Source organism: Lissotriton helveticus, chromosome 4_1, assembly GCF_964261635.1.
Source record: "Lissotriton helveticus chromosome 4_1, aLisHel1.1, whole genome shotgun sequence".
Taxonomy (NCBI): domain Eukaryota; kingdom Metazoa; phylum Chordata; class Amphibia; order Caudata; family Salamandridae; genus Lissotriton; species Lissotriton helveticus.
This window is the reverse complement of record NC_136063.1, coordinates 1,566,843,369-1,566,869,019: the sequence shown is the minus strand read 5'-3', so window position 1 is coordinate 1,566,869,019 and position 25,651 is coordinate 1,566,843,369. Positions and strand designations below refer to the sequence as shown.

Genomic DNA, 25,651 nt, shown 5'->3' with positions numbered 1-25,651 from the left:
GGACAGTGAGGAATCCACAGTCAGATACTGTATCCACCAGAAAAAGCGTTACTAAAGGCAAGTAACTTGTCCTTCTGATGGATACTTCTGCCTATGGATTCCTCACCTTTTGAATAGAATCATAAAGCTGAACCTCTCCCGGAGGAGGGTGTCCACCTGACTAGACCAAAAAATCTTGCAAAACAGATCGGGCAAAATGCTATCCCTCCTAACCTCCAAATCCAAGCAGTTATTTCTTTGCAAAAGTATGGAGGGAGGCCCAAGTTGCTCCTTTACAAATATCAATAACAGGAACACCTCTAGCCAAAGCAGAAGAAGAAGACTTAGATCTGGTGGAATGAGCTCTAATACCTTCAGGAGGGTCATTCTTGGCCAAGGCGTAGCAAATCTTGATGCACAAGATGATCCACCTGGGGAGAGTCCGCTTGTGCACAGCCTTGCCTTTCATCTTCCCAACGTAGCCCACAAAGAGCTGATTGTCCAGTCTCAGATCTCTTGTTCTGTCCAAATAAAAGCGGACAGCTCTCTTAGGGTATAAACGGTGTTGTCTCTCCTCCTCCTTGGTTGGAAGGGGGAGGATAGAAGGTAAGTAAGGTAATGGACAGTCCCATATGGAAATGAGTAACCACCTTAGGAAGGAAAGCAGCCCTGGTCCTAAGAACCAACTTATCCGCATGAATGGTCAATAAAGGAGGTGTAGAATTAAGAGCCTGAAACTCACTTACCCTCCTAGCCCAGGTAATGGCAATAAAAAAAACATCTCAAAAGATAGAAGCCTTAATGGGCAACTATGAAGAGGCTCAAAAGGAGAACCCATTAAAAGGGTAAGAACAAGATTTAAATCCCACTGAGGCATAATGAAAGGAGTGGCAGGAAACCTATTAGTAAGTCCCTTAATGAACCTCATAACAATGGGGGACTTAAATAAAGACGGCTGGTCCGGCAAACACAGAAAAGCTGACAAAGCCGACAAATAGCCCTTAACAGTAGCCACAGCACAACCCTGCTGGGCCAAGAAAAGCGAAAACTGAAGAACAAGTGAGCCCTCAAAGGATCTATGAACCTCTCTCTACACCATTTGACAAATCTAGACCATCTGGAGGAGTAGATAGACTTAGTGGAGTGTCACCTGGATGATAAAATAACATCCACCACATCCGTCGGGAGAGAGAAGGAACTCAGGTTGCCCCGTTCAATCTCCAGGCATGAAGGTGTAGGCTCTGGAGATGGGGGTGTAGAACCTGTCCCTGCGACTGCGAGAGAAGGTCTGCCCTGAGAGGGAGACGGAGTGGAGGGTGCGATGAGAGGTGAAGATCTGTGTACCACACCCTTCTTGGCCAATCCGGGGCGATCAATATGGCTTGGGCCCTGTCTTGGCGAATCTTCCTCAGAACCAGAGGAATCAAGGGTATGGGAGGGAACGCGTGTAAAGGACTTGCGTGCTCCAATCCAATAGAAACTCGTCTTCCAGCACTCCTTGCATCGGAAACTGGACACTGCAGAACAACGGACAGTGCACTTTCTCGCAAGTGGCAAAATGGTCCAACCAAGGAGACCCCCACATCTCAAAGATGCGATGGACCACCTCTAGATGAAGCCGCCACTCGTGATCGGCCGAGTAATGCCGACTTGAGACTGTCCGCACGAACATTCAACAAACCGGCTTGATGATTTGTAAACACACATATCTGATGGCCCTGAGCCCCGGACCAGAGTCGCTGAACCTCTCGACAGAGGCGATACAACCCTACACCTCCTGTTGCACAAGTTACATACCTTCGGTAACAATATATCTGTAAGAAACAGTAGTTAGTGTTAGATTCCTTACCTTAGAATATCCCCAGGCGTCAGACTGGATCCGGAAAGTTTTGCGTTGCAGTCCCCCTGCGCGTCGGTAGGTGTCGTCTGCGGCTCCGCATCCGTCGTCGGCGTCGTGGTCTCCGGGATGACGTTGGAGTACTTAGACGCCCCCTCGCGCGCTGACGTCAAGTTCTTGTACATAGCTTTCCGTGCCAGGAACGCAGAGCCATGCCAGAGACCGACACTGGTGCCATAAATCTAGGGCCCTCAAAGGGAAATACCTTAACCCTAGATATCGGTCCACAGAACGGGGAGGATGGGTGGGGCGGTAAGTAATCTAACAGTAACTACTATTCCTTACAGATATATTGTTACCGAAGGTAAGTAAATTGTGCATCTGAAAGAAACAGGTTAGTGTTAGATTCCTTACCTTAGAATAGATACCCCAGCAATACCAACCCTGGTGGTCGGTCTGCGGACCAAGATCACACCAGAAAGTCCTGGAGAACGGGAAGGCCGAAAAAGCCATCTCTCCGGACTTGGCTGTCCAGGCAGTAGTGCCTAGCAAACGTGTGCAGCCAGGCCAACGTAGCTGCCTGGCAGATGTCCTGCAAGAGGACTCCTGGCCCGAGTGGAATGGGCCCTCTGCCCAACAGGGGGCTCCTTCCGAGCCAAAGAGTAGCATACCTTGATACACAACACGACCCACCGAGAGATGGTCCGTTTGTGTACCGCCTGTCCCTTCTTAGCGCCCACGTGACCAACAAAGAGCTGGTCGTCCACCCGGAACTGGCGTGTGCGATCAAGGTAGAAGGAGAGCGCACGTTTTGGGTTCAGACGGTGTGTAGGAGAGAGGGGTCTGCAATCCTATGGTCATCCCAGATTTTTGCTTTTTGCTTCACTGGTTTACGACTTTGCCTGGCTGTGGGCCTGCTAATCAGACCCACAGCCTAGCTGTTCTCTCTCTAAATTGACAACCATGTACTTTAGGTGCATTTACCAATTGGTACTGGGCCACCTTATCAGTCCCTGTGCAGTGTACCTTAGGTATCCAGGGCATAGGTGTACCCAGGGCCTACCAGGGGCTGAAGCATGTATTATGCCACCCCTGGCTGGCCATCTAAAACTGACACAACTGGCTGCACGACAGCTGGGGCAAGGTGGTGTAATCACCCTTTGCTGTAGATATAGTATACCTATATCTAACCCTAAAATGGACACATATCTTCCTATCAGTCACTCCTATGGCAGGCCTTATCAATCCTGAAAGCAGAGTGCTTGGAATTATGTGAGATGGTGCTCTGGCATGAGCTGAGCCCGTCTGCAGCTTGCGGAATTAAGTCCTAATAGCTGTTCCATGATAACGCTATACCATATACTCTTAAGTGCATTGTAATCATCGCGGTTGAATGCTAACTGGTATAACATTTTCAAAACATGTCGAGTAAGGTGTCATACGAATTGGAATACTACCCACTCGCCAATTCTGGCGACGGGGGTAGCATTCCACCCTTCTAGAGGGGCACGACATGTATGTAACTGTGAACCCCGGTTAAAGTTAACTCGAGCCTTGGCATCACAACATGGATGCTGCCACCACTGACACAAGTCTGACCTTCTGCTGCTGGGAGTCCTTCCAGCGAGGGAGGCTTGGACAAAGGGTTTCCTGCCTTGGGAGGTGCTAGCACCACCCCAAACAGGATTTTGTGTATTGAGGTAGGGAGGCCTGAAAGGAATGAGACATGCCTGGGGCACACAAGGTGCCCTGTGCATACACCGGTTCAAACCAGTTGCTGGGGCATCCCTGCCCCAGCTCTGGCGCGAAACCGAACAAAGGATAGGGGGTGTAACCACCCCCCTTCCTGGTCCCACCCAGGGGAGGGACCTAGTCAGTAGTGCAGCCCCCTTTAGCAGGATAAAGGTAGGAGCTGGTCCCATTCCAAATTAGATTAATCCTGAACTACTCTACAAGAAGAAACTCTGGACTTCGACGTTCTGCTCCACAGAAGACTGAAGAAATCTCCCTTGTGGGCAAGGAGTGTCCACCCTGCAACTGCAGGCACCCTCAAGCGTCCAGCGGCTTCACTTTGTCGTCTTCCCTCGAGGATCCAGACTTCAGAGCCCGACGAGACCCGGATTCCCAGACCTCTCCGACCTCAACTCACATCTGCAGCAAAGCTGAGACCCGTGGGTGCGACGAGACACGTGGGACCGGCCATCTTGAAAGAAACTGCACTTCGCTTCCAGCACGACTCCCGAGGTAAACTCGACCAAGTGCTTTGGGGATTGAGAAGCCCCAGCCCCGAGCAGCCCCTGCACCGAAGATCAGCCATCCAGCTTCCACGAGATCTGCGTGGGGCCCTTCTGCTTGTTTGCTGCTCGACGCGTTGTCTGGTCACTTGCCGGCTGGCTAGTGCCCTCCTAGACGACGAACCTTGAAACCTTCACTGCTGGTTTGCACATCGCAGTAGTGTTGTCCGTCAGGACCTGAATTGACTGACTGCGAAGGGAAGGAAGGAAAGCTTTCAGTGCTAAACGTATCACCCGCAAATCCAGACGGGTGATGTGAAGCAACCTTTCCTCTGGAGATCAAAGACCTTTGACCTCCAGATCCCCCAGATGAGCACCCCACCCTAGAGTGGAGGCATCCGTGATCACTGTGGCCACCGGCGGTGGAAGCTGAAAAGGCTTTCCCCGATATAAGTTTCCCTGCACACCCCACCAAGTCAGCTCCGCTGCAGCATCTCTGGAGATTCTGACCTTCTCCCCGAGATCTCCATTGTGTTGATACCACTGCCTGCGGAGGCATCCCTGGAATGCCCTCATGTGCCAACGTTCATGACTGACCAACAGTAAGCAGGAAGCGAACAGACCGAGCAGACGTAGGACCTTCAGGACTGGAACAACCGCTCCATTGTGAAATAAAGGAATCAACCCCTACATGTCGAGAATCCTCTGCAGAGGCGGGTATGCACAACATACAGTAGTGTCCAGTATTGCCCCTATGAACAGGTTGTGCTGAGAAGGCACCAGGTGAGTTTTGGGTACATTTATCGAGAAACCCAATTTGAACAACAGTTGCCTTGTCACTTGCAAGTGGGGCGAAACCAACTATGGAGAATCTGCTTTTAACAGGCAATCGTCCAGATAGGGGAAAACAGGAACCCCTGACCTACTGAGATGTGCCGCTACCACCGCCATCACCTTTATATAGATCCGAGGTGCAGAAGTCAGACCAAACGGAAGAACCACAGCTGGTAGTTCTACGATCCCACCGTGAACGAGAGATACTTCCGATACGACTTCAGAGTGGGAAGGGAAAATACGTATCCTGCAGATCAATGGACAACATCCAGTCTTCCTGTTGCAGTGCAAGAAAAACCTGAGCTAAGGTCAAAATTTTGAACTTTTCCTGCCCGAGGTAAAGATTCAAAATCCTGAGGTCCAAGATCGGCCTCAATCGACCGTCCTTTTTGGGGATCAGGAAATACCTGGAGTAGCACCCCTAACCTCTCTCCTGCTCTGGAACCACCTCTATCGCCCCTTTCTGTAACAAGGTAAGAACCTCCTGCTGCAAAAGCAGTAAGTGGTCCACTGAACACCAACCCTGGCGAGGAGGGTAAGGAGGAGGAAACTCTAAAAAAGGGAGGGTGTACCCATTCTCTACAAGATTTAAAACCCAACGGTCTGAAGTCATCGATTTCCAATTTTGTAGAAAGTGAGACCCCCGACCCCCTACAGGACCAACATGTTCTAAGATGGGGAATCTAGAACTGCTTTCTTGAGGCACCAATGGTGGCGGGGGGGGGGGAGGGAGAGAGAGAGAAAGAGTAGGACTGCTGCCAGGTGGCTCCCCTAAGATGTCCTCTATTTTTACCCCTGTACGATTTGTTCAAAGGATTCTGCTGCTGGTTCTGTTGAGACTGTGGGTGGCCACGAAAGGAAGCAACCCTTGCAAATCCACGTTATCGCTTGTAGCCGTATCCTCTAGACAGTGTTTGAAAGCCCAGAGATCTTGCAGTCGCTCTGCTATGAATGAATGAATACTTATTTCTATAGCGCGTGGTTACCCGGAGGCATCCCAGCGCTGCAGTGAACCAATTCGTCACCCGAGAGATTACAGAAATAGGAGGGTTTTTAGCATCTTTCTAAACCTAAGGTGGTTCTCTTCCAATCGAATAGGGTCCGGCAGGTTGTTCCAGAGTTTAGCTGATTGGACAGAAAAACGTCTGCCGCCCATACGAATTCTCCTTATTCATGGGACTGCCAGAAAGTTCTTACTGCTAGATCTAAGGGTCCTATTGGTTTGGTAAGGGCAAAACAAAGGTTGGATTAAACCAGGCCCTGTCTTTGTCATGGCTTTATGGGCAATGGTCAGAGCCATAAATTCGACCCTTTGTTGTATTGGAAGCCAATGGAGTTGACGGAGTGCTGGTTTGGCAGAAGTTCTACGCGGTATCTTTAGAAGCATCCGAGCTGCACAGTTCTGTACCGTCTGTAGGACCCTGAATGTCCCTAGTGGTGCTCCCAAATATACTGCATAGGCATAGTCCAGGCGAGTTAAAATTAAAGCCTGGACTAATATCCGTCTTGCTTCAAACGGAAGCAGTTCAGAGATTTTCCTAAGAGATCTCATCAGGGCGTAGCAAGTAGCTGCGACCTTCTGAGCTTGCACCAAAAAGTTGAGTGCTGGGTCCATCCAAACCCCTAGACTTTTAATTTTCGTTTTGGGGGAGGGGGGGTGGCCCAAAGTGATAGGCCACCATCCGCCCACCGTGGATGGAGCATCATGCCCCAGCATCATGATCTCCGTCTTTGTTCCATTAAGTTTCAGGAACGAGGCATCCATCCACTCACGAACTTTACTAAGGCAGGAGGAAAGTTTATCATAGGCTGACATCTGGCCAGAAAGGGTGATGATGAGCTGCGTATCATCAGCATACGTCACTAGTTGCAACCCCCAGGGTAACACCGCCTCAGCCAAAGGCCTCATATAGATATTAAATAAGGTTGGGCTGAGGGATGACCCCTGGGGAACGCCACAGTGAAGATGCGCAGGTGGAGAGGAGATGTCATCCTCGAATACAGAGAATGTCCGGTCGGAAAGGTAGGATTGCAGCCACTTCAGCGCGGTCCCAGTGACACCCACATCACCCAGCCTTTGAATCAAAATAGAGTGATTAACGGTGTCAAAGGCCGCGCTGAGATCTAATAACAGTATGGCTGCACAACTGCCTTCATCTACAATCTTTCTTGCCTCCTCAATGACCGCCACCAAAGCTGTTTCAGTGCCTTGTTTGCATCTGAATCCAGTCTGGGTGGGGTGCAGTAGATTCTGGGTTTCTAGATGGTTAGAAATCAAAGAATTAAATTTTTTTTCCATAAGTTTGCTAATTGTTGGCAGCAGAGAGATAGGGCGGTAGTTAGCCCAATCGTCAGGATTGAGGTTGGGCTTTTTTAGTAGCGCCTTTACTCTTGCATGTTTCCAATGGAGGGGGACTTCCCCGGCTGAGAGCGACGTATTGATCACCTCCTTAATCACCGGGGTAACAACATCAGAGACCCGGTTGAGCATGGTGGGGGGAGCTACATCAGCTGGTGAACCTGATTTAAGGTTACTCAGAAGTGATTGAACCTTAAGGCAGTCAAGAGGAGGAAACGTTTCAAGGAGATTCAGCTCAGAACTGGGGGGGGGGGGGGTGCTAATATCCAAGGTGTATCATGGAAAGTGGAGTAGATGTCTGTTATTTTTGATATAAAAAAGTCAGCCAATTCAGTGCAGCGAGTATATGCACAACTGGGATCAACAGTGGGAATAGGTGGTGAGACTAAAGACTTAAATATTTTGAAGATTTCCCTGGGGGAGCTGGAGGCAGAGGGGATTTTTTCCTGGTAATAGTTGGATTGAGTGGATTTAATCAGTTTTTTATAGTTGCGAAGCGCAGTCCTATAAATATCCTTACTAACTTTTTGGTAGTCTTTTCTCCAGAGCCTCTCTTTCTGTTTACAGAGTTGTTTAAGGGTTCTAAGCTCTGGGGTGTACCAGGCTTTTTTATTTACTCCGATCCGATGGGAGAGCTCAACCTTAGGTAGAGTCTGGTCCAATGATTCCTCAAGCCAACGATTATAACAGTCGTTGGCATCTGAGGGGTCATTGCTAATTTCAGGTACGGTTTCTGAGAGGTTGAGTGTCCATTTCGCAGTTACTAATTTAGACCAGGGTCGTCTGTTTTTTTTTTACAAAACACGCCTGGCCTGTTAGTACCTGATGGGTAAGGGAGAAGGACAGAAGAGAATGGTCGGACCAGGGAATTGAGATCGTATTTATAAACTTCAGCGCGCTAAGATTAGTATAGCATTGATCCAGTGTATGTCCTGCTTTGTGCGTCGGGCCATGCACAATTTGTCTAAGTTGGACTGTGTCTAACGCTGCCAACAAATTCTGACAGATTGAGGTATCTGGTTTATCTAACTGGATGTTGAAGTCTCCCAACACCGTAAAATTAGGGGTGTTGCAGGATAGATTGATGACTGAACTTAACAAATCATCGCAAAACTGTCCAGTCGGTCCTGGGGGTCTGTAAACCAAGAGGCCCGAAAGCGAGCATGTAGGGGAAAGGGTAATCGAGAACATCATACACTCTGCCCCAGGGATGAGAACTTTCTCTGTTCTACAGCTTATAGATTTTTTATATGCTATGGCGATCCCTCCCCCTCGTCCATCCATCCGATCTTGCCTTACCATAACATAATTCAAAGGAAGGGCCTGAACAACATCAGGGTCGGAGCCGTCGTTGGTCCATGTTTCTGTGAGGAAAAGAACCTCAATCTCTGAGTCCTCCAGTAACATGGAGATCTCTAAGGCATGTTTAGGTAGGGATCGGCAGTTTAGAAGAGCCAGTGAAAGAGAGGGTTGTTCAGGGGCCCTTATATCTGTGGTAATGGCAGCCCGCGCACGAGTTGTGATCGTTATAGGTGTTTAACAGTATACAGGTCGGTCCGCCCATACCTCTTATAGACAGAAGTTGACTTCTGTTGTATGAAATCAAAGGCCTGTTAACAGGTAAAGGAACAGGGGGGCTGGTCCCTGGGCCCGGCGAGGCCCGGACGGGTCCAGACGGGCTCCGCCGCCGGCACGCCCGCTGCGCCGGCGAGATCCTCTGTTCATTTTATGAGAAAAAAAAAGGGCGGGAAAAGCGGCCTGACATCTGGTGCGGGGATCGTTATTCCCTCACCTAAGATGGCGTTTACTCCGTTTTTCGCCGCCCCAGAACCTAAATAGTTCTGGTCGGGTACCAGGGTTCAAGGCCAGTGAGTGCCAGAAGAATCCTTGATTTTAAAAACAGTTTACAAACACAGTAAAATATTCTCAAGGGTTTTGGCAGTTAACAAACTAAATTTATGTTACTAACCCCCGGCTTTCCGCCTCAGGGGACAACAGATTAGAGCACAGGTCTGTGCTGGCGCGCTAGCGAGGCTTAAATAGCCGAGCAGGGAGGCGGCCTGACAGCTGGTGCGGGGATCGTTATTCCCTCACCTAAGATGGCGTTTACTCCGTTTTTCGCCGCCCCAGAACCTAAATCGTTCTGGTCTGGTACCAGGGTTCAAGGCCAGTGAGTGCCAGAAGAATCCTTGATTTTAAAAACAGTATCCTTAAAGCGTTGCAAGGCAGAGTCAGCTTTAGTGCTAAACAGTCTCGATCCATCAAAGGGCAAATCCAGCAGAGTTGCCTGAACATCAGGAGAAAATCCGGACAACTTGAGCCAAGCTTGTCTTCTTATTGCTACTGAAGACCCCATTACACGAGCCACAGAGTCTGCAGTGTCCAGACCCGATTGTATCACTTGACGGGTCACAGCCTGAAAGTCAGAAAGGGCCTCCAGGAAATGATTCCAGTCATCCTCAGGCAACTTTGGAGATAACTGCTTGACAGAGTCCCTCAGTGCATGGATATACCTCCCAAGTAGCATTAGTGGACTTTAGTGCAATACTCGCAGAAGAAAATACCTTCTTGTCGCTTGATCCATTTCTTTTAGAATCCCTATCACCTGGTATAGTAGAAAAGTAATCAATAATCAAAAGAAGAGTGTCTATGGAGGCCAAGCCGTCCCTGGGAGCACAACAAACAACCACACTGGGATGTTGAAGAAGGCCCTCACTCACCACCTAGTGATGACATGCTTCATCATCGGGCCCCACCAAAGAGACCGAGTGTCTCTTTGGTGTGCTGCAACGCCAGGTTTACTGCGGAGCGGGATGGTGAGTATAGGGCGTGTTGAGTGCAAATGTGACTTAGTGAGTGGTGGGTGTATTAACAAGCATTTACAATGCAACGGTCTCGCCTTTGCAAAAGTTAGCGCTTTTGGCATTGTAAATGACAAATGTTTTATTTATGTGTTGGTTTTGGAAACAGATAAATAAATGGCATTGTCATGAGCAGTAGAGAGTGAGTAGTAGAGAGTGAGTAGTAGAGAGAGTAGTAGAGAGAGTAATAGTGAGTAGTAGAGAGAGTAGTAGTGAGTAGTAGAGAGTGAGTAGAGAGTAGTAAGTGAGTAGTAGAGTGTGTAGTAGAGAGTAGTGAGTGTGTAGTAGAGAGTAGTGAGTGTGTAGTAGAGACTAGTGAGTGTGTAGTAGAGAGTGTGTAGTAGAGAGTGTGTAGTAGAGAGTGTGTAGTAGAGAGTGTGTAGTAGAGAGTGAGCAGTAGAGACTAGTGAGTGTGTAGTAGAGTGGTGAGTGTGTAGTAGAGTGGTGAGTGTGTAGTAGAGTGTGTAGTAGAGTGTGTAGGAGAATGTGTAGTAGGGAGTGTAGTAGAGTGTGTAGTAGAGAGTGTGTAGTAGAGAGTAGTGAGTGTGTAGTAGAGAGTGTGTAATACAGAATGTGAAGTAGAGAGATTGAAGTAGAGAGATTGAAGTAGAGAGATTGAGGTAGAGAGATTGAATTAGAGAGATTGAGGTAGAGAGATTGAAGTAGAGAGTGTGGAGTAGAGAGTGTGGAGTAGAGAGTGGAGAGTCTGTAGTAGAGTGTAGTAGAAAGTAGTGAGTGTGTAGTAGAGTAGTAGAGAATGTGTAGTAGAGTAGTAGAGAGTAGTAGAGGGTGTGTAGTAGAGTGTGTAGTAGAGCGTGTGTGTAGCAGAGTGTGTAGTAGAGTGTAGTAGAGTGTGTAGTGTAGAGTGTGTAGTAGAGAGTGTGTAGTAGAGAGTGTGTAATGTAGAGTGTGTAATGTAGAGTGTGTAGTAGAGTGTGTAGTAGAGTGTGTAGTAGAGTGTGTAGTAGAGTGTGTAGTAGAGTGTGTAGTAAGTAGTGACTGTAGTAGATAGTGTGTAGTAGAGAGTGTCTAGTATAGAGTGTGTCGAAGAGAGTAGTGGCTGTAGTAGTGAGTGTGTAGTGAGTGTGTAGTAGAGTGTGTAGTAGAGAGTAGTGACTGTAGTAGAGAGTGTGTAGTAGTGTGTAGTAGAGAGTAGTGACTGTAGTAGAGTGTGTAGTACAGTGTGTAGTAGAGAGTAGTGACTGTAGTAGATAGTGTGTAGTAGAGAGTGTCTAGTATAGAGTGTGTCGAAGAGAGTAGTGGCTGTAGTAGTGAGTGTGTAGTGAGTGTGTAGTAGAGAGTAGTGACTGTAGTAGAGAGTGGGTAGTAGTGTGTAGTAGAGAGTAGTGACTGTAGTAGAGTGTGTAGTACAGTGTGTAGTAGAGAGTAGCGACTGTAGTAGAGAGTGTGTAGTAGAGTGTGTAGTAGAGAGTGTGTAGTAGAGTGTGTAGTAGAGAGTAGAGTGCGTAGCAGAGAGTAGTGACTGTAGTAGAGAGTGTGTAGTAGAGTGTGTAGTAGAGAGTGTGTAGTAGAGTGTAGTAGAGAGTAGAGTGCGTAGCAGAGAGTAGTGACTGTAGTAGAGAGTGTGTAGCAGAATGTGTAGTAGAGAGTAGTGACTGTAGTAGGGAGTGTGTAGTAGAGAGTAGTGACTGTAGTAGAGAGTGTGTAGTAGAGAGTGTGTAGTAGAGAGTGTGCAGTGATTTGAGTTTTACATCAAATTAAACACGGGAACGCAACAAACTCATCCTATACATTATTGTGGTAGGTGCCCACGCATATAGGGTTAAATGATGCGTTAGATGCCACAGGTCCCACCAACACGCTTCCTTTATGATAGGAGAATGCCCAACATCGCGGAGATTTGCTCTCTGCTCTTCCCGGATATTTGTATTTTCAAATGTATAATGTTATCCTGCTAAACGAAGACGATGCTCAAACTATAAAAGAAGAGGGTTTCACAGATATGTTAGTCCTTCCGGGCAAACGAAATGACCCAAAGAAAGATCAAGTGACAGTTTAGAGCTCCAAGTGAGTCTTAATAAAATCAGTGTCTGGAACGCATAGCATCAAAAAACGAGCGGGGCATCAAACTGCAGTGTCATTCAATCAAAGCTTCAAGGCTTCTGAGCGCTAGCCGAGAATTATTTTTTGTGAAGCACTAATCACTGTGGAAGGTGCCCCTGCTATCCCAGATGTGAGAAGTCAGTCTGATATGAAAATAAGCAGTATTTGGAATGAATGTATTTGGCAGGGGGAAGGTGGGGCGGCGCAAGACCGTACTGACGAGTGAACAGGAGCCATTTTGTACCGAGTGATTCTGCCTGTGTGCATGTAGACAAACCAGGCAGCAGCATGAGCATGTGATTCGGTAAAATAACAAGCATTTACAATGCAATGGTTTTGCCTTTGTTAAAGTTAGAGCTATTGGCATTGCTCTTGACACTCTGAAGCTCCACTCTGCATTCTGAAGCTCCACTCTGCACTCTGAAGCTCCACTCTGCACTCTGAAGCTCCACTCTGCACTCTGAAGCTCCACTCTGAAGCTCCACTCTGAAGCTCCACTCTGAAGCTCCACTCTGAAGCTCCACTCTGAAGCTGCACTCTGAAGCTCCACTCTGCACTCTGAAGCTCCACTCTGAATCTGCACTCTGAATCTGCACTCTGCACTATGAAGCTCCACTCTGAAGCTCCACTCTGCACTCTGAAGCTCCACTCTGAAGCTCCACTCTGAAGCTCCACTCTGAAGCTCCACTCTGCACTCTGAAGCTCCACTCTGAAGCTCCACTCTGCACTCTGAAGCTCCACTCTGAAGCTCCACTCTGCACTCTGAAGCTCCACTCTGAAGCTCCACTCCGAAGCTCCACTCCACTCTGAAGCTCCACTCCGAAGCTCCACTCTGAAGCTCCACTCTGAATCTGCACTCTGAATCTCCACTCTGAATCTCCACTCTGAAGCTCCACTCTGAAGCTCCACTCTGAAGCTCCACTCTGAAGCTCCACTCTGAAGCTCCACTCTGAAGCTCCACTCTGCACTCTGAAGCTCCACTCTGAAGCTCCGCTCTGAAGCTCCACTCTGAAGCTCCACTCTGAAGCTCCACTCTGAAGCTCCACTCTGAAGCTCCACTCTGAAGCTCCACTCTGAAGCTGCACTCTGAAGCTCCACTCTGCACTCTGAAGCTCCACTCTGAAGCTCCGCTCTGAAGCTCCGCTCTGAAGCTCCACTCTGAAGCTCCACTCTGAAGCTCCACTCTGAAGCTCCACTCTGAAGCTCCACTCTGCACTCTGAAGCTCCACTCTGAAGCTCCACTCTGCACTCTGAAGCTCCACTCTGAATCTGCACTCTGAAGCTCCACTCTGCACTCTGAAGCTCCACTCTGAATCTGCACTCTGAAGCTCCACTCTGCACTCTGAAGCTCCACTCTGAAGCTCCACTCTGCACTCTGAAGCTCCACTCTGAAGCTCCACTCTGCACTCTGAAGCTCCACTCTGAAGCTCCACTCTGCACTCTGAAGCTCCACTCTGCACTCTGAAGCTCCACTCTGAAGCTCCACTCTGAAGCTCCGCTCTGAAGCTCCGCTCTGAAGCTCCGCTCTGAAGCTCCGCTCTGAAGCTCCACTCTGCACTCTGAAGCTCCACTCTGAAGCTCCACTCTGCACTCTGAAGCTCCACTCTGAAGCTCCACTCTGCACTCTGAAGCTCCACTCTGAAGCTCCACTCTGCAGTCTGAAGCTCCACTCTGAATCTGCACTCTGAATCTGCACTCTGAAGCTCCACTCTGCACTCTGAAGCTCCACTCTGAAGCTCCACTCTGCACTCTGAAGCTCCACTCTGCACTCTGAAGCTCCACTCTGCACTCTGAAGCTCCACTCTGCACTCTGAAGCTCCACTCTGAAGCTCCACTCTGCACTCTGAAGCTCCACTCTGCACTCTGAAGCTCCACTCTGCACTCTGAAGCTCCACTCTGAAGCTCCACTCTGCACTCTGAAGCTCCACTCTGAAGCTCCACTCTGCACTCTGAAGCTCCACTCTGAAGCTCCGCTCTGAAGCTCCACTCTGAAGCTCCACTCTGAAGCTCCACTCTGAAGCTCCACTCTGCACTCTGAAGCTCCACTCTGAAGCTCCACTCTGCACTCTGAAGCTCCACTCTGAAGCTCCACTCTGCACTCTGAAGCTCCACTCTGAAGCTCCACTCTGCACTCTGAAGCTCCACTCTGAAGCTCCACTCTGAATCTGCACTCTGAATCTGCACTCTGAATCTGCACTCTGAATCTCCACTCTGAAGCTCCACTCTGAAGCTCCACTCTGCACTCTGAAGCTCCACTCTGCACTCTGAAGCTCCACTCTGAAGCTCCACTCTGCACTCTGAAGCTCCACTCTGAAGCTCCACTCTGCACTCTGAAGCTCCACTCTGAAGCTCCACTCTGCACTCTGAAGCTCCACTCTGAAGCTCCACTCTGAAGCTCCACTCTGCACTCTGAAGCTCCACTCTGAAGCTCCACTCTGAAGCTCCACTCTGAAGCTCCACTCTGCACTCTGAAGCTCCACTCTGCACTCTGAAGCTCCACTCTGCACTCTGAAGCTCCACTCTGAAGCTCCACTCTGCACTCTGAAGCTCCACTTTGCACTCTGAAGCTCCACTCTGAAGCTCCACTCTGAAGCTCCACTCTGCACTCTGAAGCTCCACTCTGCACTCTGAAGCTCCACTCTGCACTCTGAAGCTCCACTCTGAAGCTCCACTCTGAAGCTCCACTCTGCACTCTGAAGCTCCACTCTGAAGCTCCACTCTGCACTCTGAAGCTCCACTCTGAAGCTCCACTCTGCACTCTGAAGCTCCACTCTGAAGCTCCACTCTGAAGCTCCACTCTGAAGCTCCACTCTGAAGCTCCACTCTGCACTCTGAAGCTCCACTCTGAAGCTCCACTCTGAAGCTCCACTCTGCACTCTGAAGCTCCACTCTGAAGCTCCACTCTGAAGCTCCACTCTGAAGCTCCACTCTGCACTCTGAAGCTCCACTCTGAAGCTCCACTCTGAAGCTCCACTCTGAAGCTCCACTCTGAAGCTCCACTCTGAAGCTCCACTCTGCACTCTGAAGCTCCACTCTGCACTCTGAAGCTCCACTCTGAAGCTCCACTCTGAAGCTCCACTCTGAAGCTCCACTCTGCACTCTGAAGCTCCACTCTGCACTCTGAAGCTCCACTTTGCACTCTGAAGCTCCACTCTGAAGCTCCACTCTGAAGCTCCACTCTGAAGCTCCACTCTGCACTCTGAAGCTCCACTCTGCACTCTGAAGCTCCACTCTGCACTCTGAAGCTCCACTCTGCACTCTGAAGCTCCACTCTGAAGCTCCACTCTGAAGCTCCACTCTGAAGCTCCACTCTGAAGCTCCACTCTGAAGCTCCACTCTGAAGCTCCACTCTGCACTCTGAAGCTCCACTCTGAAGCTCCACTCTGCACTCTGAAGCTCCACTCTGAAGCTCCACTCTGAAGCTCCACTCTGCACTCTGAAGCTCCACTCTGAAGCTCCACTCTGAAGCTCCACTCTGAAGCTCCATTCTGAAGCTCCACTCTGAAGCTCCACTCTGCACTCTGAAGCTCCACTCTGAAGCTCCACTCTGAAGCTCCACTCTGAAGCTCCACTCTGAAGCTCCACTCTGAAGCTCCACTCTGCACTCTGAAGCTCCACTCGGAAGCTCCACTCTGAAGCTCCACTCTGAAGCTCCACTCTGAAGCTCCACTCGGAAGCTCCACTCGGAAGCTCCACTCTGAAGCTCCACTCTGAAGCTCCACTCGGAAGCTCCACTCGGAAGCTCCACTCGGAAGCTCCACTCGGAAGGGGCAAAGATCGGAGCATCACGGAACTAAAACAAATATAAACAAGGCAGTGAGTGCAGCACCGCCTTAGCAGTGGGATAGCAGCCTTGATAACATCGGAGCAGCCCCTGCGCCCGGCCTCAAAACAATAAAGGCAACTCTAGAATGCAGATTTACCTGTATCCCGCAAGTGATGTACGCAGATGGGAAAGAAACAAATAGCAACCTTGGAGAGCTGGCGGGGCAGGCAAACACAGCATCGGGAGACGCAATATAAATAAAATAACAGCTAGTATCAAATTATACAAAAGCCCAACGTAACGAATTGCTCAAAAAAGTCAAACATCATGTGTACATGAAGACGCAATATAAATAAAAATAAAAAAAACAGCCACCAACAGATTAAAGAAAAGCCCCTCCATAGCGGATCGGTAAATAAACTCCAAACGCATCTGTTTATGCAGCATCACACAACCCACATGCCCGTAATATTAAACAAAAAAGTCCAGAGGCAATAATTATCAAGAAATAAAGATTATTTCAAAGTTACCTTGGCGGGGCTTGCTGGGGTTGCTTGTGTGCTTCCCAGAGAGACAGGAGATTGGGAAACGCGCGCGCGCGGCCGGCGCCGATCGCTTTCCAGAGCGTGCGCGTGACATCTCCTGTCTCCTGGGAAGCATAGCCGATGACTATAGTATCGCGCCTGCGCGATGCGCATATGGCTTTGCCATATGCATCGCAGGCGCGAGACCTAAAAATGTCTGTAGTGTATCTGAGGTAATTATTTTTATTAAATGATCACTAAACACACAAAAATTAAAATATGTGAGGAAACAGTCCACTGTAATTGAGTGGTAGATTCCTAAAGGGTGGTCGACATGTTTCTTGCCATCGAAACGGTGTTAATTTACCCGGCAATTCATCAGGACTGTGTGTGATAAACCCTGGCGGTATGGGCACTCTAAGGCCCACCCTTACCTAGGGACGTGAATGTGAAAATTAAATAAAGGTGAAAAAGTGCAAAACAATTAGGAATGATTGAACTATTCCTAATTACTCCTGGTTTAGGAGGCTTCTACTTATCGTTTCTGCACTTTGTAGGTGTTAGGAATGAACACCATGGGTCTCAGGAGGGGGGTGGAAGCGTATTCGGCACACCGCCCTTGATGCTCAGCACCCGCAGTCTACCTACGTCACCCTCGAACCGGACCCCGACGATCATCGTCAGCTGCCTTCTTTATTACGACATGATAAGGAGCAACATCCTGCAATACTCCAACCTTTGGAGATGAGAGTTCATACTCGGAAGTATCCAATCCAGTGGACGATCATCGTCGGGGTCGGTGTGCCGAATACGCTTCCACCCCCCTCCTGAGACCCATGGTGTTCATTCCTAACACCTACAAAGTGCAGAAACGATAAGTAGAAGCCTCCTAAACCAGGAGTAATTAGGAATAGTTCAATCATTCCTAATTTTTTTGCACTTTTTCACCTTTATTTAATTTTCACATTCACGTCCCTAGGTAAGGGTGGGCCTTAGAGTGCCCATACCGCCAGGGTTTATCACACACAGTCCTGATGAATTGCCGGGTAAATTAACACCGTTTCGATGGCAAGAAACATGTCGACCACCCTTTAGGAATCTACCACTCAATTACAGTGGACTGTTTCCTCACATATTTTAATTTTTGTGTCTTTAGTGATCATTTAATAAAAATAATTACCTCAGATACACTACAGACCTTTTTAATACACCCACCACTCACTAAGTCACATTTGCACTCAACACACCCTATACTCACCATCCCGCTCCGCAGTAAACCTGGCGTTGCAGCACACCAAAGAGACACTCGGTCTCTTTGGTGGGGCCCGATGATGAAGCATGTCATCACTAGGTGGTGAGTGAGGGCCTTCTTCAACATCCCAGTGTGGTTGTTTGTTGTGCTCCCAGGGACGGCTTGGCCTCCATAGACACTCTTCTTTTGATTATTGATTATTGACCGGGGAACAAGAGTGTCATTATACTCTCCCTGCCTCTCTCCTTGTTACTCATAGTAGAAAAGTAACCAGAGGATTGCTTCGAACAAGAAGCCTGGACCAGGCTTCAGGTGACGGATGTGAAGAACGAAACGCCGGATCCCCAGGAGCAGGTCTGTACCTTCTTGCAATGGACCTGGGAAACTGCAGGAGCAGTCAAGGGTTTTTGCCAAACTTCCAAAATAGGCTCTGTTAAAGGCTCATTGAAGGGTAGAAGAGGTTCAGAAACTGCTGAAGATGTAGTAAGAACCTCAGTCAGGATGTTAGATTTTACCTCAGCTGAAGGTAACTGCAGATCAAGCAACTCAGCTGCCTTCTTTATTACGACATGATAAGGAGCAACATCCTGCAATACTCCAACCTTTGGAGATGAGAGTTCATACTCGGAAGTATCCAATCCACTAGCCTCCTGTAAGCCTTCAAACTCGTCCACAGATTCAACAATCTCTCCTTCCTCCTGTTCCTGTCCATATCCCTCCTCTTCAAGGAGCCTCTGCGCATCCCAGCCGGACAATGCCAAGCCAGAGTCATCGGCAAAGAATGGCATGAAGGGCGCCTGGGCATACTGGTGAGGTACACCCAAATTAAAGGGCAAAGGTCCCACGGGGCCCGAAGGCGCACCAAATGGATTAGAGGCCCTGGCAAACATGCCATACATCGCATTTAAAAAATGCGTAGGGTCTGTTCCAGGAAAAGGAGGATATGGATCCGTACCTTCCTGAACAAAGAATCACCTGAGGCCAGTGTTCCCTGAAAGCTGCGGGCTCGCATGCGCACCTCTGTGCCGCCAAGCGCCCACATCTTTGAAGAGCATTCGCGCCGCACACTTTTAAATCGCGAGCGGCGTGAAACACGGTAATTTGATGATTGCGGGACAGGGAAGCCTGTGCACGCAGGGACTCCTGTACTTGCCGCAATATTTGATTAATGGAGCGCGACTGGGGGCTGTTTGTGGGCCTTCATGTAAATATTTGTTAATTGCAACACTGTCGTGCGCTGCAATTAACACATATTTTCACAATGGCCCACACTCAGCCCCCAGTCGCGCTCTGTTGAGAGAAGAAATGCAGCAAATCAAAAAGCACGACGTGTGCTTTACACGTCGAGCTTTTGGACCTAATACTTGTCTTGTCCTAATGAAACACGACTGCGGGTTGATTGTAGGCTATTGTGAAGATATTTATGTTAATTGCAGCGTATGTTAGTGCTGCAATTAACAGCAATAGTTTCACAAATGCCCACAATCAGCCCGCAGCCACGTTCTGTTAGGAAAAGAAATGCATTAAGTCCAAAAGCACGACGTGTAAAGCACACGTCGTGCTTTTTGATTTGCTGCTTTTTTTCTATGTTAACGTGGATTATTGATAAATAAACGGGATAGACCCTACATCAGTCTGGCCTCAAACAGCGAGCTGATAATCAGGGGCAGAAAAGACTGTGACCAAAATAAAGCATGGTAGCAATGGAAGAATTAGTCTGGAGATGCTATCGCAAGACTAGCGCTTCTCTAAGCACCGCTGTTGTGTACCTGTCAGAAACCATGCATTTCTTTGTACTATTTGGGTGTCACCTCTCTTCCTCTCATGTTCTAACTTGGATTTGTGATAGTATTTACATAGCTGCCAAGGTTTCAAATTGATATGTGTGACATTTTCATAACTTCAGTTTAATTATGAGTGACATTTCAACAACGATGAGTCACACTTTCACACAAGAAAAATCAAGCAATAAAGCATCGGTAAATATATAAATTATATCAATCATTACACCGATTTTAGCAACGAGAAACTAAGAAGTTACTGAACTAAAGTGCATCAGCGGCAGGCAGCTGAAAATTGAGCAGAGTCATGCTGCGTGACTTCACCGTTCTCAGACTCAGTATACTAAATGCAGGTGGGGCAGGCTGCTCAGAATGATTGGGGCATTAATGTCATTTATTAATAACATCCATGGCAAGATAGCTGAACTACTAAAACACAGATGCCTTGGCCAGTTTTTGCCCACACTGGGCCCCCTGGATCATCCCTGCTGCCCGCAATCAAACAGTCAAGTCAGGATCCTGAGCATTAGTGTGGCTCCCATGGCCTATATGTCCCAAATGGGACAGGGCCTAAAATAGAAGGATGTGAGGCTCCGACATGAATAACACGGACCTCAGCTGCAATACTGTCTAAGCTGCAACAGTGGTGAACTCATTTCTGTCACCTGTGCTCGATTCTTGCCTGTTCGGTTCTGCAAGCAGTGCAGGAGTCAGACTCACTGTGCAAGCGTCATACTAGCAGGTTCACCTGAGGGGTGGCACAGGCGGTTATGCTCCTACAGTCAGCTGAGGCCGTGACTTCAAGCTGTTCAGCCGGCCTGTGCCTTTTAAAAAGAACCATGGCACAGTCCTACCAGGAGGACACCAGTTGAGTTGATAGTGATCAATGGCAAGCGTTAAAAAGCAAATTTGACACTTGGATGGGATTCTATGTCTACACTTACTTGCGAAGAGAGCCACTGCATTCCTGTTTTCAGGCCGACTGCCCTTCTACTCAGAGTCTGGCTAAAAGGACATGCTCGTTTGGCATGTTAAACGTGCGCCGCCCCCGGTATCAGACTCAATGAGGAGCAGCTCGTCTCAGAGTTGTACTGGGCAGTGGATTCCAGCGGCCGCCGTGGTACGTGGAGTCATCATTTGATTTTAGTTTACTGTTGTGCTATTTAGCCGCAGCCTAGCCGCCCAATCTTTTAAATGCAGCCGGCAGCAGGAGGTTGTGACGTCTCGCCACGCAGCGGCTTTCATATAATTTCCGTCTAAGCATTGATAAATTGTAAGGAACCAGTGAGCTAGCAACTACTAGCTCAGCCGGCCCCCAATTGTGCGCTGCCAATCCTGCTTTAGTTTATCCATAGAAGCACTGTGAAGGCTTGACAGAGGAGGCAGCACTATGCCTATTATGCGTGACAATGCATTTCAGTGCGGTAATGCGGACCACCACACTGAAATGCGCTAGTCGTATGCCTGATGCTTGGTACTTAGCAGGACTGTATTTATGTTAATTGCAGCACATGACAGGCGCTGCGATTAACAGAAATAATTTCACAAACGCCCACAATCAGCCTGCAGCCGCGCTCTATGAAGAAAAAGAATGCAGCAAGTCTAAAAGCACGACGTGTAAAGCACACGTCGTACTTTTGGACTTGATGCATGTCTTTTCCATAGCTGCCAAGGTTATTTATGAATTTTAGTGTTTTTATGGGCGATATTCAACGACTATGAGTAACACTTTCTCGCAAGTAAAATCAAGCAGTGAAGATAAGGGAAACATAACATTATCAGAAATCACACCGATTTAAGCAACAAGAAACTCTAAAAAGATCTTAAAGCCGCTATAAGTACAGCAAGTTGCATGGCGTCCCATTAGTTGGGATTTCAGTGAAGGAAAATGGGCTCTGTAAGATTATTCTTTTTTTGGTATGCATGGGGAGTTTAATTGATTTGCCCAGATCACAGGACGTTAGGCTGACCAGAGACTCAAAATCCATCTACTAAGTCGGCAGCTCGAGCATTAAGCCACAACCTCTACGACAAGAATGCAAGCATTTTCAATATTATACGCAACTTTATGCAACAAACAACTATTGACAAAGCGAAGAGTCCTGGCTTGTTGTAGGTGTAATGTTACTTGTATTATATATCTGGATGCAATGACAGAAGAAGCAAAATATCAGTCGGGTGGCACACTATTCTAAGCACAGATTTTTCGCTTTACTGCTTTTAAGCCATGAATCGGTCACGCCCCTTTGATAAACCCCAAACTTAAAGCCCTGGTCTACACGCGGGGTCGGGTTCTTGGTGCACATAGCCTTGGCTGCAGCGCACAGAGACCTTACTCTGCCGCACATAGAGAAAAAAATTAGAGGGAACATTGCCTGAGGCTGATCTGGAACCTGCAGAGCCGCTGAAGACAGCACCCACACAGGTGAAGCCACATGAACTGGACCGACTCCCTGGGAGTCGGAGACTTACTGGGTGCCGGACAATCTTTAGGCGTCAAAGAGCCCTTCGACGCCAGCGATCTCGGAGCCGGAGATTGAGATGGAGTAGGAGATACTAAGTCTTGCCTTCAAAGCCGCTTCGCTGTAGAAGGCGATCTTGAAGCCTTGTTCTTTGACGAACGGCGCAGAGAACCATGCCTCTTCTTCGACTTCTTGTGTTTTCTTGACTTCGAAGTATGAGAAGACGACTACTTCGTACGCTTCCAATCCCTCTTCTCCTTTTTGGCTTTGGCCATAAAAAGTTAAGCCTTACGTTCTTTAAGGGCTTTTGGATTCATCTTCCTGCAGCATCGACACTCATCAATTTCATGATTGGAAGACAGTCACCAAAGGCAATCATCATGGGGATCAGTGATCGACATATGACCGCCACACTCCCTGCAGGGCTTAAATCCGGACTTCCTAGAAGTAGCCATTAGAAATCTTCAAGAAAACAAAGTAATCACCATATGAAAACTGTTACGCGTCGACGTCGCGGGAAAAAAAGGGAATGGACATCAGCACGCCGACGAGGTCTTCTAATGGCTCGACGTATACATCTGTTCTTTTTTGAAAGATGGGGAACCATTATTTACCTTACTCACTTTTGTAACATTTGGTCATGGGGATTTCGAAGGCAATAACGTGGAGATCTCAAGCTCAAAAAACCTCTGTAGCGAAAAAGGCTGGTACTTTTCAAATAAATGCACACTTTCCTTGCCCTTTTTTACATACCAAAGGGAGCGCCTGCCTGGGTACTAAAGTCCCTAGATTTGTAAATTGGAGCAGGATTTAGTTGTGTTGGAACTACAGCAATAATGTTGAGACTGGCACTCCCTTTTGGAAAGTGCAGCCTTAGTAGAGGAAATAAGAAAAGGTGAGGAGGCTTTCCCATTTAGAAGTCTATGGTCCAAAAGAACAGATTTAGTCAGGAACAAAAGGAAATCCAGAATGTGATCGGAGTTGGTCACAGATTTCTCCATCAGGGCCAATACAGAGGACAAAACTCTTTCCAGACAATGCAGAGATTAGGAGTACAGAACTTTATTCCCTGGTTGGCTACTTGGACTCAAAGACAAATTTGGAGTGATTGATGCCCTTGAATTTGTTATAGAAATTCCACTGTGTGTAATACTAAAAAACTGCATCTTGATAGAAGGACCAATAGGTGTATCCATTATGTTTTCCCTTAGGTTTAAAGAGGATGGAATATCGATGGGTACTTTAGATGTCTGAGGGCCATTCATGGCAAAGTAGAAATTGCTATCTGGGAGGGTAAAATCTTCCAATAGAGGACCTTCCTCCCTAATTTCAATACTTGTTTCAGTACATGACCAGATCGCACTACTTCCAAGTGTATTAAAACATTGATTTGGCCCATGAAGTATTTCCGCCTCAACTTTTCCAGAGGGCAATTTGGATTTATTCTCCATGGCAATCACTTTGTTTAATCCTGCCTTTCTTTTAGAGAAGGTGGGAATAGCATTGAAACATTTTAAGGAATTTATCTGTATTGACATTTCTTAGAGGGTTGACTTTGTTTTGTTTGGAAACTCTTGTAAAAAAATTGAGTGCTGCTTCTTGGCAGCCATGCTTCAACCCTCAGCTACACTTTATCACTGGCCTTGGACCCAGCCGGGCATCGTTTCGTCAGATTTCCTCCTGGATAGAATCACCAGAGGCCGATTCAACCGGGTATTGATGCTACTGGAAGCTGAGAGGAATTGCTCTATTATCTGAGTTATTTCATTTGCTCATGCTCGGACTCTTTTTAGGATGATTTATACTTAATTACGTTCACCCCAAGAACTAGTGGGCAGAGGTGAGAAGGGAGAATGTGATAGCGTGACCACTGCTGGAGCAAGCCGCACCGACCAAAGCTGGGCACTTCTGCGCCTGCAGAAAGCACGGCTCGAAGCGTTATTTACCCACCCACTATAAGTCCAGGGTCATAGAGAGGGCGCTTTTCCCAGAGTGTGCACAGTTCTGTTTCCGGAGCAGAAAGGAGGACGTAGGTGAGCTAATCACATCAGCAACTATGTCTTCACTGATTCCACTTCTCGAAACCTATGCCCTATTCTGCTTCATGGCCCATATGGGTTTATCATTAGGGAAAATATTGCACAGAGAATCCTGCGGGGGTGAAAGATGCTGTAAATGTCTTTGCCCTGAGTACTACTTCTGTCCCTGAAGCGGCTGACAGCACAAAGCGGCTGACAGCACAATGCAGCTACCAGGGCGGTGGGCCCAGAGCAGGAGCTCATCAACCCCTCCTGGTTCAGTTAAGAGAGTGGGGAACCTGGAAAAAGAGGAAAGAACAATGGGGAGGAGATAACAACAGTAGCTGCCAATGGAGGCAAGGAAGTCACATGGGGTGGGATCTAAGGAAGGTTTTTTTTACTTATTCACAAATAGGAAAGCATTAGGAAGTAGTTGGATGGCCAAGGAAGACAACTTGCAGGTCTGCCTTAAGCAGTGGTGGTGAACCAGCCAGGAAAGAGGACCTGAAACTTTGGGGGTTTTCTTTCTTACTTACAGCTTATTGACTTTCAACAGTCCTTTAAAATTGCACGTCTAAACAGTCCATGATCTAATGCAATCTGTGTTACTGGTACACACAGGTCGCAAAACAAGTGCAAAGTTAATTCCAGTCCAGGCAGAAAATCGGCAGCCCACGTGGGAATATCACACTTTGTTCCGCCACAGATTTTGCAAGGTAAAAGCTGATGGAATCCATTAAGGGAACATACAGCAAATTCAGAGTTTTGCACCTCCAAAAACTGTAAAACATTTGGTATTCCCTGTTATCTCCAATTATGAGAAGCAAAACTTGGAATGGGAAGGAAGTATTGCATTCGGTTAATATAGCACATATCTGAGCCACTATTTATCAGATTTAGTATTTCCACTCATCTTGTAATGACCCATTACATTTACATTAATCCTTTAATTCTTGTGCACGTTTGTATTAATACTCGGTTTTGCAAATAAAATACACCAACTATAGGGATTCAAATTTCAGTTAAAATTCCAAAAGTCTCAAAATATGGGAACATAAGCTATTACATTTCTTGGTATTGTTACAATAATTTTCAGCTAACAAAAATGATTTTGAGGGGGATTGAGGAGGAGGGATGAGTTACACTACAAATTATATATGATACCATTAGCTAGTTTAATTAAAAATATTCGTTTTTCAGAACTTGAGGGCATTTTTCTGGTTAACACATGGTTGACCTTAATGGTAAATTAGAGATTAACATGATATATTTACTAATATGGTGTTAGTAAAGGATGGCACTTTCTAGGGTTATGGATGGATGCTTAATTAATCCTTATTTTGCATCCAAAACAGCAACCACCCCAGTATTGGTAGGAGTGGGAAAGCATACATGCTGAATGAGAGGTGTGACATATCAGGATGGGCACCTGCTCCAGATCAAAATTGGGACCTTTGTTTATCCTTTATTCTTGAATTTGATTTTCGTTTTTGGGAGGCTGTGCATGCAGTTATCTGCTTCGGTGCTTTATTCTTCTTGTACTCACTTAATGCAGGATCTGTAAGAAATACAAAAAAGACCAGAATAAAACATTAATTTCCAGAAACCTGTTCAACTAACATTAAACAAGACCAAGAGCAAATCAAATACCCACAATATGAACAATGTATGTTGGATTCT

At 47.5% G+C, this 25,651-nt stretch overlaps 1 protein-coding gene across 4 annotated transcripts in view; it reads right to left on the bottom strand.

Moving 5' to 3' along the window:
• The window catches only part of C4_1H7orf57 (chromosome 4_1 C7orf57 homolog), a 249,703-nt gene that overhangs the window by 5,601 nt on the left and 218,451 nt on the right, over nucleotides 1-25,651 (bottom strand). Inside the window, exon 8 of one of the 4 annotated variants that reach the window (XM_078688185.1) lies at nucleotides 25,401-25,529. In XM_078688185.1, the coding sequence (XP_078544311.1) occupies nucleotides 25,411-25,529 (119 nt within the window). In that variant the 3' untranslated portion in view covers nucleotides 25,401-25,410. Of the gene's footprint in view, nucleotides 1-25,363; nucleotides 25,530-25,651 lie in introns of all 4 variants that reach the window. The other 3 variants (XM_078688183.1, XM_078688184.1, XM_078688186.1) reach the window with 3 other exon arrangements.